Source organism: Brachyistius frenatus, unplaced genomic scaffold, assembly GCF_029030835.1.
Source record: "Brachyistius frenatus isolate BFR_SWC_R1_liver_20210118 unplaced genomic scaffold, ASM2903083v1 Contig_26, whole genome shotgun sequence".
In the NCBI taxonomy this organism is placed as follows: domain Eukaryota; kingdom Metazoa; phylum Chordata; class Actinopteri; family Embiotocidae; genus Brachyistius; species Brachyistius frenatus.
Genome location: NW_027210625.1, coordinates 3,294,438 through 3,308,504, shown reverse-complemented (window position 1 = coordinate 3,308,504; position 14,067 = coordinate 3,294,438). Strand labels below are relative to the sequence as shown.

Here is a 14,067-nt window from a genome sequence, read left to right as displayed (position 1 = left end):
TTATAAATTCAATTTTAGCGTTTTAATAACTTGGAGAGATAATTTGTCGAACTTTGCTGACCTGGTGTTTATTGGTGTTACATTCACTTACTCTTAGGATATTTAAAAGGATCAAATGTAACTGTGGATCAAACTGTCATACTATAAGCATGTGGTCCAGTATATCATAAATATATATGTACTGTAGTCGAAGTGGTCCAAACAACAAAAACAATGCCGCCCCCTCGTGGCCGCCGCCAGTAAAACCTTCCGTCATTAGTTCCACCTGTGAGCACCAGACGCACCTGATGAGCGTTTGTCCGCGTGCTTCCGTGTGATTCAACAGAATTCAAGAATTTGTGAAGAAAACGACGATTTCCAGGTAAATTGTGAAACCTGTGTTCTCCATAACGTGTAAACTGATCTGTTTCCAGTCGCTGTTAAACTATCAGACGCTTTCCAGACTCGTGTCTCGGGATTTGAGATTTGTTTATTTTGGAGGCTATTTGCTGCTTTCAGGATGGAAACATTCACGTGAAACAGAGACTGGCTTCGGTGTCATTTTTATGAACACTTTTATGAAGGATGTGTCCTGCTATATAACACCAGTATCATTTCTCACACTATCATCATCTGTCGTGGTCACGTGCAGCGGTGGGTTGTCAACATGTTTCTGTGCTGATGGATGTGATAGAAACAGGAAATAGTGTCAATACTTCTTTATTTGGTGTTTGAGACTTTTGAGGAGCAGCTGGGATGGAGTGATGACTTCTACTGCACTTTATCCATCCATCTGTTTTCTTCTGCTGATCCTGGATCAGAAATGACAGACCCCGAGTGATTCTTCCTTATTATCTGAACACAAACATGTCTTCGTCTTTCAGGAACAGTCTCCTTCAGGCTGTCGGGGACGCGACTTGAAAAACCTGCTTCCAGATGAGTAACGGTAAGGAAGATCCCCGCTTCTTTAATTCTCATTAAAGCCCATGAATATTTATTGTGGTTTTTAACTGGGCAGAAACAAACGCGAACAAACGATCTGAAAGCAGCATCGTACATGTGAACAGGACCAGCACGTCAGGAAGTCCATCCTGCTGACGCAGCATCCGATTCATCGTGACCCGAGGGAGCCCGGCGTCCTTCAGGTGAGTTCTCATGGAGCTGCAGAAATCCAACCTGATATTCACCCGGAAAGGATCGAAGAGCCCGACTGCCTTGTCATTGTTCTGCCTGCGGGTTGCAGCTGAGCTGGTGAGTGTCACGCATTCACTGACACCCGTTCTCAGGAGACGGCGGCGGATCTCCGACCGCATTGTACGGCGTCGATTTGGTGCATTGTGTCAGTTGGGTTTATCAATGCACAAACAGGATCGACGCGGTATCATATGGGGCCTGTAAATATGTATACACACAGAGTTGATGCATTGTAATTATGTCTGCCTTGTTATCCTCAAGGTCTTCTCTGGGTGATGTTTGTGGATGTGCAACTTGTGGTGACTACAGCTACACCTGGCTCTTTGGGTCACATGTCATGCGCGAGGTCGCTCATTTAACAGAGCAGGTATGTGGTGGATAACAGTATTTAAGTTGGACCACCTTGTTCACCACTAACCTGTTAAACACCAGGTTTATTGTGTTTTTATAGTAAACACATTTTCCACTAAGCTTTTGTTTGATTTGATTTTTTTTATTTGTTCAGTACAAATACAACGAGTTTAAAACGAGAAGCTTGACGTGTAGTTCAACGTTTTCGTCTCTGCACTTTCCAGCAGGTCCATCGCTTCGGAGAGCTGCTTTGTTCCTGCATTCCTGCAGATGTTGATGTAACATCACATTCTGAGTTATGATAAAAAAAAATACTGGAACTTGAGTCCAGAGCTAAAAAAGAAAAAAAAATATTTACACTGTTAAAAGTCACTTTTTCTTGGAAATAATTAGTATTAAAATGATATTTTGACGACTACTGTTGTAAAGCCCTTAAAGAAAACTACATTAAATGTAAATTTGGTCAACATTTTTTCAGTAAAGAAGTTACTTACTTGACTTACTTTCTTATTTGGAAACTAGCACAACATTTCAGGTGCATCAACCTTCATCTATCAGAGTTACGTACACTACGAGGAGGAGAGGGTCAAGTTGTTCTTGTCTGCATCGCAGTGCCTCTGAGACTTGGGGACGTTCTCTTCTGGCTAAAAGAGGAGGAGGAGGAGGAGGAGTATTGAAGGTCAGAGCTGTTAGGCGTAAAGTTCTTAAAAACCAAAACCCACCAGCTCTCGGAAACTTCCAGCACGAAGGCTGCGCCTGATGCTAACGTGGCGGCGAATTAGAATCTCCCTGGCTCGGCTGTTGTCGGGCAGACTGTTTTTGTTGGTGTAAGCCATCGTCTGGAAATCATGGAGAGAAATGGACTGAGTGTTAGGACATGGATTAACTTCAGATTTAAAAAACAACAACTGAGTTTGTTTCTCTTTCTTAAAGGCTAAAACTGTTTATTACATACTTTTACTAACAATTCATTATTTCTACGAACTCTTTCATTTATTCCTCTATTACTTCAGGATTCCACCATCCCGATGGTCGTAAATTGCACATTACAAATGCACAATTATCACCTGTTTGAGTAACATTTGCTAATGTCTACAGGGCCAAGCCTTTACAGGCAATTATGAAGCATTTTAAAAGTAGATATTACTGCAGGTGGAAAGCATTTACGCACATGCAGTCTCAGGTAATAGTGTAGAACCTGCATGCACAAATCCCTGCTCAAATACAAGGTTTCTCCGCAGACGTGGCGTCGCTGTTACCTTGTGCCGGATCTTGTACATGTTCTTCGACAGGATGTCGTGCATTTTCCTCCCATCAGCAGCCAGGAACTTCTTCTTTGGTCGAGACGACTCCTTCCTTTCATCACTGTGAGGTGAGAGCAGTGAGTGAGAGATGTGAATGTCTGTAATGTTTTGGTATTACTGTTGACATTAAGACAGGCGGCAAGCACGGCACTTTTAGCATATCATAGCTGTACCCTGTAGGTACTCAGTATTTACAAAGTATTTAAGATGTATTTCTGGTAAAATGTCAAATTTGTGTTCCAGTCTTGATTTCTTTGACTTTCCCTTCACTGAAGTGACAGTAAATATGTTTTAATAAATGACTTACTTCAGAGAAACAACAGATGGCGCTGCACTGAGGTCTCCCATCCGTGTGTCCAGTAACTCGATGGCGTTCTGCAGCTCCAGCTTCTTGTACAGAGACACGATGCTGGACTCGGCTCTGTTGTCTCGGAGCAGGATGCGCCTCAAAACGTGATCGTTGAACTTTTTAAACCTTTCACAGAAAGATAAAGATGACACTCGATCAATCGTTGAGCTCCTCCACGATGGATTTGTCTCATGAATACAGTAAAATTGGCTACTTGTCTTTCCAGTAGTAGTGACTCCACTGTCCACACAGGTCCTCGATGCCACAAACAGCATGCTCCATTATCTGGACAAAACACACAACATACAGGGATTTACCAACTAAAGTGGCACATGCTGTTTAACACCACCTTTTCAAAATAAGAGTTATAATCAGCAAAGAACAGGAAACAAATTCTGGTACTTGCCCTGGTGTGAATCTCTACATTGATGGTGCTCAGGTCCTTGTGGGTCCTCCTAATGTTCATGTACTCCACTATGGGGCGGATGCTGATGCCCTGGAAACAAGAGTGACTGTCACAAAGGCAAAGCAGCGCAGGAAACCAGCAGAACCTTTCAATAATAACAAACAATTAAATTCAAATAATTACTGCTCATATGTGTTGGGACACATCAGGAAAACACGCTATACATCTCTGCAAAGACTTGAACAGCTGCGGATTCTGCCGATTATTCTGTAAAATCGTTATCACATTGTCATTTCATTGTCCTTTTTACATTTTAAAAGGACAATTATTTAGTTTTTGCTTCATTAACTGAATCTTGTTTTTTCTTTTATGGCATAAGAAATTCAATTCAGTGTCTTGTCCAGCAGAAGACATCATGAACCTGCCAATATCAACATTTTATTTCTTTAATTTGTTTTCATTGAGGCCTTTTAAATCTTCCATATGGAGCAAGGCTGCAGGAGAACTTGAGTTTCCAGCCCACCTGGATGAACACGGTGAATATGATGATGGCAATCGACGCGGTGACAAACAGGTTCTTTCTGTTGATGGTATCTGGCAAAGTGAAGACCAGAGCGAAGCAGATTGCCCCTCGCAGGCCTCCGTAGGCCAAACTGAACTGGTCCTTGAAAGTGTACTGGATTGTTCTGAACGGGTTGACGATCTGAGTCAGCACCAGCATGCCTGCAGGAAAGGAGTTGATAAGACATTAGACTGATCAGATTGATTAACTGATGAATGTTTTGAAGTTTGAAAGTCCCTACTTTAAGGCTTCTCTGTGAACCAGAGTCTTCATAACACCTGAGCCCCTCACCGATTCCTCTCCAGATGAAGGCGAACAGCAGAGTAAACAGGATGTAGGCCCAGTTCCACTCGTGGTCCGTCGTTATGGTAACCACACCCAGAAAGAAGAAGATGAGGGTTTCGGAGACTGTGGCCAGCATCTTGACAACATGGCGGATGGTGGTGCAGGATCTCTGGGACACGTTCTCCTCCACGTAGTACTTCATGGTTATGGCACATGTTATAATCCTGCACAGAAGATAAAAACAATAATGCATCACACGTTTGTTTATAACTCTACAAATAGAAGGTGTAATAATATACATTTTTTTCTTCTGTTCATGCAGATTTTAAAGCAAAATGCTTACAAATTTCAAAATAGAAAGAAATTATCAGGTAATATGTGGAAAATAACATTTAAAAATAAATAATCACGTTTCTTTGTGTAAAAAATGGATCAAATAGTTGAAATAATTAATTGTATTTACTGCAAAAAAACAGGACAAAAATGTGAGGGGCTGTTTTTCTCAGTTCATGAAACACTAACATGGAGAAATAAAATGTTCTTGCAATGGTGACAATATGTATTTATATTTTTTGTTTATATTTTACTTTTTCTTCTGTTTTTTAATCACACATTCAAGTCAATAACTGAAATATAAAATGATATTGTAACTGGGCTGTTTTAGACCTGGGTGTCATGTGCTCCTGTGTCCCTTTCATTTCAGTCACGCTGTGCACCTGCTATGGACCTGCAGTCCTATTGTTCACCTTTCACATTCACCTAACTTTGAGCTGACATCACACTCAGAGGGCCGGAAACTACATGGAGGAGCAAGTTTGGACAAGTTGGCCAAAAGATCAGGAGACGTACATGTAGAGAGTCTGCAGGGTAAAAATTCAGATCTTTGCGCAACTGTTGACTACATTACGTTGTTTTTAATGCCTCCAGCCTCAGTGGAGGAACGTAATGAAGTACTTTTACTCAAATGCTGTATTCGAACATTGTATTTTTTTACTTTGTAGATTAATATTTTACTTATTTCAGGTAAGAAAACCTTTTTATTTTGAAGTGCAAAAATATGCATAATTTGTAAGGATGATAATAATGCTATAATATCTATTAAAATACTCGGACAGGGGCGATCCCGTATAATGAGTACTTAATAATACTTGTGTGCTTTTACTTGAATACAATCTTAAATGCAAGACTTCTCTATGTTTAAAGGAGTAGTTGAACACTATGATGACCCTTTTAACCGGATTAGTTCTCTTCTGTTGGATGTAGATTTGTCGGTATATTCTTGTGTTTGCACTCCACTTACGCCAAGACGCTGGAGATGGAAAACAGCTCAGCCACCAGGTACGCAAGGTAGCTGTACATGAAGATGAAGAGAGGCTCGATCTGACGGACGTTGTGGGTGAAACGTGTGGTGAATGCAGCCACGAATCCAAACAGGAGCCCAAAGAGGACCCCGCCGACCGCCACCACGAAGAACCGGGCAACTCCCAGGAACACGTCGGAGGATTCAACCACTGGCAAGTCGGCCAAAAAGGTAAACATGCTGTACAGAACCTGGACAGACAGAATAGATCAAGATAAAAGCCGGCATCAGTACACACAAAGCTGCAGGAGGTATTCATACCCTTTACTTAAGTAACTACTCCTGTAAAGATACCTCAACATACAGCCCAGGATGCTGCTTATAAGTGCAGAACTTCCCTGAGAATCTTTCAGTTTTTAAGTTTTTTGAGTATCAAAGTAAAGCAGTGATAGTTATCATTATTATGCATACACTGCAGACAAGAAGTCCTAATATGTAATTATGCATGCTTTTAATGCTGCTGTGCTAGACTGTAAACACAGATATGCAAAAACAAACATAAAATATTTGAAATAAAAAGCATCAAATCTTTTTCTTTGCAGAGCTGGAATAGAGCAGATGTATTTACTGCATTTCTTGCACACAAAGACACCAACACAAACGGCAATCTGAAATCTTATAGCTGTTGTCAAGCAGGTTTAACCGCTCAAACCGTCAGAAATCTGCTCCAACTCGAGCACTCTTTGAAACGTTATGTTTAACTCCTGCTAAGAATCATGTGGCAACTTCACTTGTGTCACTTAACTAGAAATACTGACATGTTTCACAGATATTTATCACTTGGGGACGGGATGCAGCTGAGGAAAGTCTGCGCCAGCAAGTGTTTAGTGAAACTTGCTTCTCAAGTGAAACCCAGCCAAAGCAAAAGCAGCTTAACTGTAGCTGACGATCCCTTTCAACAAAGGGCAACTGGCCAAACTATCCAGAGAGTAAACTGCAGGGCCACAGGGTCTATGTCATCCCCACAGGCAGGTCAAACAGTTAAGGGGATAGAAATGTGAAATGTACTGGCACTAGATGTTAGAGATTCATCATCAGGATATTAAATTTGGTAAAAAAAAAAAAAAAAACGCCAGTAGATTTACAGGCTTATAACCTCAACAGTAATACTGCAGCTCATTAGAATAAACGGTACAAAACCTCACTTGTCCGCTGTACTCACCACAGTGACGGCGTCGTTGAAAAGTCCCTCTCCAAATATGATGATATATAGCTGCTCGTTGACTCCAATGTCCTCAAACACGTTGAGAGCAGCCACGGGGTCCACAGCCGAGATGATGGAGGCAAAGAGCAAGTTCTCCTGCAGTGAAGTGAGTCAAAAAAAAAACACTGTTTACTTTTATACACGCATGCACACACGTGATGTATACCATTCCTGGTGTCAAGATATTTTATTTGACATTGGAATGATGAGGATATGTCGACTATTTACGGGAAGAATCTTATCACAAGGTCCATTTAGTAGCTGTTCTGGAGTTGTTGATCATATCACATGATCTTCATCAGGGGAAGAACTTGTCTTTTTTGTGCCCAAATGTACTTTAAAATATTCCAGTTCACCGACAGGTCCAAATAGTTCAAGTAAAGAAAACACACACACGGATGTCACCTTTGACCTTTTAGTCAGAAGTCACAGCTCTGAGCAGACACAAACCCACCTGTGCTTCCCGTGACATTAACTGACCTGCAGGTTAATATCCTGAACTCCGAACACTTCAAACTGACAGATGGCGAAGAGGGAGAGCCCAATGCCGATACTGTTCCACAGGGTTCCCACCACGGCGTACCACAGCACCGTGCCGACGTTCTCGAAGAACGGTCTCGTGGGCATAAAGTAACCGTTCTCTAGGATGATGGGTGGAAGCATGTAGAGGAAGAAGACGTTGGTGTTCAGCACAGCGGGGGGCTCCTCTTTCACAGAGTGCATGATGGCGCCAACGATGAGGCCGATGGCAATCAGGAGGCAGGACTCTGGGATCCAGATGGTAATCTTATGGTAAATGTGGAAACCTGGAAAAAAGACGAGGGAAAGAGAGAGAGAAAAAAAAAAAAGGAGTCCTGCATTCACTTCCAAACTGTTCCAATTCAAAGTGTTAAGGCTAAAAATCCTGAGACGAACCCTAATTTCCTAAGTGGTACATCCATTTGTCAACATACCGATTTTGGCAAAGGAGGCCAACAGTACCCAAAGTGTGAACTCAAAGGGGATCTGGATCCGATGGTAGTCCATGGTGAACACAGGAAGGCTGGTCCTCTCCGGCTCAGGGAAGGCCTGAGGATTATTGATTTCATTGGGGAAAGGTTTGACACTTTGGAAGTTGGTCTGCGCTGAAGGTTTTGACTCTTGAAGCTCGCATATCCCTCCAGTGCAGCAGAGGAAGAGGACACCTGACAACAGAGAGGTCCCCATTTCCATCGGTCAACGTGGATCTCAGGTATTTCCAATGTGAGTTCAAGCAAACTTCTGAAACGATGGAAAAAGTCCAAAAGCAAGATTAGAAGTTCTGATTTGGTCCTGTAAATTGTGCTTCTTTTTGTACACTCCAATCCATGGCCGGTGTAGTAAAACACAAAGTCCTCCTTCTAGAATCCAAACACAATGACAACTGCGCTGCAACACAAATCTGGTTTCAACTGTTGCTGAACCTGCTTCACCTACTGGGTGGAGCTCATTAAGACTGCAAGTTCAAAGTGACAGAAAAAAAAATAAAAAGAGTCAGACTGCATTGTTGCCGCCTCGTCATCGGGTATAACTAGTGTTAACCATAACGATCTGGCAGTTTATGCAAAACTGGAACTATAGGTTTAAAATGCATGTAATATTGCTTAAAGTACACATGATGGCAGTAGAGGACAATTCTATAAAGTATGGACACGTTTAAAAGGGGTAAATAACATTTTCCCAAAGTTAGTATGGTTATAATGTTCTATGTAAATGAGCATGTTTTTGTATAATGTGGAAACGAGCATAAAAGTCCAATAATTGCGTACATTAAATTGTATAAAAGTTAAGTAAATTAACTTATTTTACTTTACAGAAAATAAATTTTAGAGAAGACGAACGTTTATTTAAGTTAGCAGTTATTTGTTAGTAATTAGATAAATATAAAAGACAGTTTTCATTTTTTGGGGAAAAAAAAAAAAAAAAAAGTTGCGTACGAGCCTGCGTGATGACGTCTATAACGTGTCACGCAAGGGGCGTGGCCAGTGTCGTTGCTGCATCTGCAGCCAGAAAGAGACGCCGAGAGAAACAGTGCTGCACCCGAGGACACAGTCTGCACAACACCTGACTTTCTAAGTCCGTGAAGGGATATTTAACTGCAAGAAGCAGGCTCGCCGGTGAGTAGTGACTTGTTTCCCGGTGAATTTGTCCTGAAATCACTTGGCAGTGACGGTTTTCGTCGGCCTCATAGAGAGCTAACGGCTGCAGCTTTTCCTCACTGTTCGCAATAAGTTGTGGAAACAGAAGCTGCAGTTTTGTTTTTCACGGATGTAAGGAAACGGATGTTTTTGGTCAAACAAAACAAAAACGACAGTTTTATTATGATTATAATAATATTCGGCTTCTTTTGGGGGTGAAGTGTCACGCACGGGACATGTTGAGATGTTTAAGCGGTTCCTTGAGGATTTCCAGGCGGGTCATAACTTAAGTTAGACAATGGGGACGTAAACGCGATGTTTGTATTGTTATGTCACGGTTTTGCTTTCTGCAGCTCGTTGCCTGCAAATGCTGTGACACAGACAACAGGGTCGTTTGCAGTGTGATTTTGTTTTGTGAGTGTTTGCCTCCCTCCCCTCCCACCTTGTCTGGATGCACACATGTGGTCCTGCAGTCTCGCTGCTGGTTTTGAGTTTCACGGTGCAGGAGTCAAGGTCAGCTGGATTTCAAAGAGCTGATGATGCTCTTTGGGAGGAGGAGAGTGACCAGCTTGAAAATGAGGCCTTCGGATGTGCGATTTCAACGATTGACACTTGAAGTGGCTTCAGGTGATGTTTTTTTTTAAATTTTTTATTTATTCAGTGCTGTTGCCAGATAACTGACAAATGAATTCATAAATTGGCCTGTGCTTCAGGTTGTGAGTACATACTTGGGTAACCACAAAGTTTGTATCGCCCATAATAGCATATTTGTCTCAAAGAAGAAGAAGATATAAGTGATATTCACTTGTTGGAGCAGCACACAAGGAGAAGAAAGGAGTGAATAAGTGCCGAAAACACTAGGAAATATAAATACAAACTCTCAAACAGCCTAATACACCTGTCTGATTAACACAAATATACATAGGGTTCAGTATGGCACAAACAAGTATTGCATCTATGGTTGGAAATTCACAGCAGATGGTTTAAAGTATCATGGCACCGGGATAAATATGACGACAATAAGGAAACCGTTAGGTTACAATAAACACACATGACAGGCACCTGCCAGTTATATAAAGCAGCTGTGATGTTAAATAGCAGATGATGGTGGTACAGTAGGCTATTGTTGTGAAGTCGGGACCACCTCCTCTATGGGCTCCAGAGGACAGTCCAGGACAAAGCGAGTCCTCTTGCCCAGTTTATTGAAGAGTGCATTAAACTGATCTAAACTGAGATTTACTGGCTTTGGGAGCTTTTAAGCACATCTCAGTTGGTGGTTTATTTGTGGATTTGAAGACTACCCAGTTGCCACTCAAATTTGTAATATTTGTTTTGTTCCTCGTTGTGATTGTGAGAAATCAAATCAAAGTTTTGCCTGTTTAAAATAATTTTTTGAGGCAAAGTTCTTGTGTTAAACTGATTTTCTCATTGTATAAGGCTCCAAAAAGTCAAGAATGAGCGTCCGTGCTCACAAGAGGAATCTGTCCTTGGATGTCCCCCCTAACTCCCATTTAAGAGTCGTCCTGCCTCCTCTGTGTCTGATTTTAAGCTCCATGTAGTCCTGAACCCCCCTCGCCTCCCCCTCCCGACTCAGTCCATTTCCTCCTGCATTTCCACATAAATCACCGCACATCACTGTGTCTGTCACACCAACCCAAACATGAGTCTGTCCTTGGCTCAGACAGCTCGTTTTGAGTACTTGTGGAGAACAAGCCCACTGCGCCAGCCAGTTTTTCAGCAGGAGAAGTCTTGAGGCTTTTCCAGATTGGATGTGCGATGTTCTGGTGTTTCTCCTCTGACGAGAATACATTTAATAAAGCTTCCTGGTGGTGTGGGGGTCTAAGGTATGTCTCTTGGCCACCTTTGTCCAGATATTCATATTTTAGAGGCTGTAATCAGAAAAGGATGAATTCCTGTTGAACCACTAATCGTTGATTGTCTTGATGTTTCATACAAAGAGTGAAGCGTATTTAGGTGCAGCAGGCTTTTGACTGTCTGAGCTGTATCGATGGGTTGTTAATTGATTTGAAGCCATGTGGTTCGTGTTCTCCTGAGTCTCTGTCATATCTGTGTGTGTGTGTGTGTGTGTGTGTGTGTGTGTGTGTGTGTGTGTGTGTGTGTGTGTGTGTGTGTGTGTGTGTGTGTGTGTGCGTGTGCGTGCATGGTGACTCATCAAACTCTCCTACTCAGCCTGTTGATCCATCCTCATCTGTGTCTTCCTCTGCTTCTGCCCGCCTTCCTCTCATCATATATACAGCGAGCACGTGTGCAGCGTTACCAACAGATGTCCACTGCCTGCTGCCCGTCTGTGTTTTTTTTTTTTTTATAGAAGGAGGAGGAGAAGCATATAGCTTATATAATGAGGAGGGGGAGGAAGAGGAGGAGGAGGAGGTTGTTAATGAGCTGCGTCACGCTCTTTACCAAAATGGATCGCTCCAGCACCCATCAGTCTCATCAGGTCATATTTAACAGAAAGATTGTTACACAATGCAGATGAGCAGGGAGACGAGTTGTTCTATAAAAGAAATAGGAGTAAATACCCAGGACTAGGACTAGCAATTAACCAAATGATTTCTATTATCGATTAATCTAGCTGTTAGAGAATAGAGTAAATCAACCAGATTATATTCACCTTTCAATTCTAAAGTAAGTGATTATTTTGCAGGTTTTTCTGTAGAAATGACTTTGATGATTGTTCAAATGGTTGCAAATTTATTTTCAATTGATTACTCAAATTTCTGCTCTTAAAAAACATGAACGTTTTCCTACTTCACGCATTCTCCTGCTCCTTTATTTCAGTATCGAATTCATTTTACAGCAAAAGAAAGATAAAGTATAAAATGGCAGTATATTTCTTGTAAATATAATTGTTGTTCTAAATAATTAGTAAAACTCAAATCGGTAAATCATTTTTCATAGCTTATCCTTTGAGTTTGTTTCTTTGGATCTAATTTGATGACTTTATTCTTGAATTTTAACAGAAGAGTCTCTTGGCTCCGGCCTGTTCGGTTGTTAAACATCTTTTAACATCTTCACTCCTCGTACATTATGAGCCTGCATGTAAACAAAAACACTCTTCGAAGGATGCTGTGTATCTGATGCTTTTTCATGCACAGATACACATCGTTGAAGTGCACAGCTGAGGTACTCTGACCGACTGTACACAGACACACTGACGCTCAGTCATCTCTCATGCAACAGTCCCTTTAATTATAGATGAGTGCAGGACCAAAATGGAGCAGCATTAAAAGAATAAAACCTATGTGTGTCTGTGTGTGTGTGTCTCTCTGTGTGTTTTGACAAAGACAGGACCACCACCCTGAGCAAAGCATGACAGAAAAAGTGATTCACCTCCCCACGGCTTCGTTGTACGAGTCATCTCCACACTGCAAAATATATCTGCCACATCAGGTGGTTTAACAATGCAAGTTAAGTTGTGGCTTTTTGAGCACTGAAAATAACACATTCATTGGTTTTAGCCAACATCTGCAGGTTCCAGCTTCTCACGTGTAAACAATATCTGCTTTACATATTAATATTGAGTTACAAATTTGAATTTATCATCTATTTGTAAACGTGCATGTAATCTTATCCACATGTCAAAAGGTTATTATCGAAAAACCTTAGTTTTTTTGAATTTTTAAAAAATGTTTTTCACTGATTTCTTTGATCAGATAGTTCCTGATTTGCATCAATATTTTAGGTTTTTTTTGGCAAAGATCTGCTGTGTCTGCTTGTGTTTAGACATCAACTTTTTATTAAATTATAAAAAGGAAAGGAAATTAATATTTCTAAGGTGGCAAAAGAAAGTTCAGAGCACGGGTACTAAAACTCAAGTGTTGTATCGATGAAGAGACGAAGCATGAAGAGATGATGCTGTTTTGCTGCAGTCCAGGCAGAGAAGGAGTTAATTGGCTTGAATGTTTTGGAAGCAGCGAGCTGTCGGAGAGAGTAAAGGGAGAGGGGGAGAGGGGGAGGGGGTGGCGGCGGCAAGAGGAAGAGGAGAGGGCGAAGGCTCACAGCAGCTGCAGTCTCTTTCAGCCTCGTGACGGCGCCTGCAGCGTGAGTTTGTTTACAACCATCGGCAGCAGAGAGAGCAGGCGACGGGTACGTGTGTGAACGCAGCCTGCCTTCTGGTTAGCAGCCATCATCACACCGAAACACTGATATCATGCAAACACGCCCGACCTCATATCTGGACCGCGACGCTCGTTTTATGTCTTGAGAATGACACCTAAGTGTGTCTGGGGCATTCAGGAGGAAGTGCATCATCACGCTTTATGCTAGTAGGTCGTCTTCTCAGTCCTTCCTCGACTTGTGCTGCACGGCAACAACATTTTTAAGAGAAAATGATTGAACCAACAGCCACTGCTGGAGAACAAAGTCAGTTCCAGATACAGTGATTTGTACCACGCTTTTCATGCATTTGTGTTTGTTGTTTCTTCCCCCCAGCATGTTTCTTCTTAGTGCGACGGCCCTGCAGCCGTGTGATATTTAACCCGTTGCCTCTGACAAATGAGGCGGACCAACGTCCGTCCTGGCAAACAGCATCGTTGTGGCACAGATGGCTGGAGACCCGATCACCGGCCTGAAACAGACCTGTTAGACAGCATGTTTGATTGTTTTTACATGTTAAAAGTTGCATTTCAAATGTCAGTCCCGGCAAACCGGCAACTTAAGCTTTATGTTCATGGCCAGCAAGTCGTCATTGATTACTTCCTTCATGCTGCAGGAACTGCTGCTTGCTGTAGGGAGGAAATCCCCCATCTTTAAGTCCCAGCACAGACTGACAGGTCAATGCAGATATAGTTCTGCTCATCAGTCGTTTCCTCTTTTGTCACTTTTGTGTTTTCTACATTTCTGAGAAAAATTACCTCATTCAATTTTAGTTTCTTGTTTTTGTTTAGTGACGTTTCA

At 41.8% G+C, this 14,067-nt stretch overlaps 2 protein-coding genes and 1 long non-coding RNA gene across 21 annotated transcripts in view; 2 read left to right on the top strand and 1 right to left on the bottom strand.

Moving 5' to 3' along the window:
- Nucleotides 1-247: 247 nt before the first annotated feature.
- LOC138620789 (uncharacterized) lies at nucleotides 248-2,850 on the top strand. Its single transcript, XR_011310896.1, has 5 exons — nucleotides 248-361; nucleotides 864-925; nucleotides 998-1,540; nucleotides 1,749-2,203; nucleotides 2,766-2,850. It is a non-coding gene; the product is annotated as an uncharacterized lncRNA (long non-coding RNA).
- Nucleotides 1,641-8,833, bottom strand: LOC138620787 (sodium/hydrogen exchanger 2-like). Of its 3 annotated transcripts, none has more exons than XR_011310894.1 (13): nucleotides 7,948-8,833; nucleotides 7,475-7,800; nucleotides 6,953-7,090; nucleotides 5,731-5,981; nucleotides 4,437-4,654; nucleotides 4,107-4,306; nucleotides 3,584-3,673; nucleotides 3,392-3,462; nucleotides 3,136-3,303; nucleotides 2,784-2,889; nucleotides 2,247-2,363; nucleotides 2,019-2,168; nucleotides 1,641-1,788 (listed from the first exon to the last, which is right to left on the bottom strand). XR_011310894.1 is itself a non-coding variant. In XM_069698317.1 (13 exons), the coding sequence occupies exons 1-12, from the start codon at nucleotides 8,204-8,206 to the stop codon at nucleotides 2,094-2,096; spliced, it is 2,019 nt and encodes a 672-aa protein (XP_069554418.1). In that variant the 5' UTR covers nucleotides 8,207-8,833; the 3' UTR covers nucleotides 1,641-1,788; nucleotide 2,093. The 3 variants fall into 3 exon arrangements, 1 of the variants encoding a protein (XP_069554418.1); XR_011310895.1 differs by having other exon boundaries at nucleotides 2,028-2,168; XM_069698317.1 differs by having other exon boundaries at nucleotides 2,093-2,168.
- A 141-nt stretch (nucleotides 8,834-8,974) lies between these two features.
- Nucleotides 8,975-14,067, top strand: part of LOC138620781 (inositol polyphosphate-4-phosphatase type I A-like) — a 31,994-nt gene continuing 26,901 nt past the window's right edge. For 7 of the 17 annotated variants that reach the window (XM_069698299.1, XM_069698297.1, XM_069698296.1 and 4 more), the window contains exon 1: nucleotides 8,975-9,129. The gene's annotated coding sequence lies outside the window, so the exon portion shown is untranslated. Of the gene's footprint in view, nucleotides 9,130-10,929; nucleotides 10,995-13,166; nucleotides 13,258-13,302; nucleotides 13,534-14,067 lie in introns of those variants that run through there. The other 10 variants (XM_069698303.1, XM_069698304.1, XM_069698302.1 and 7 more) reach the window with 6 other exon arrangements.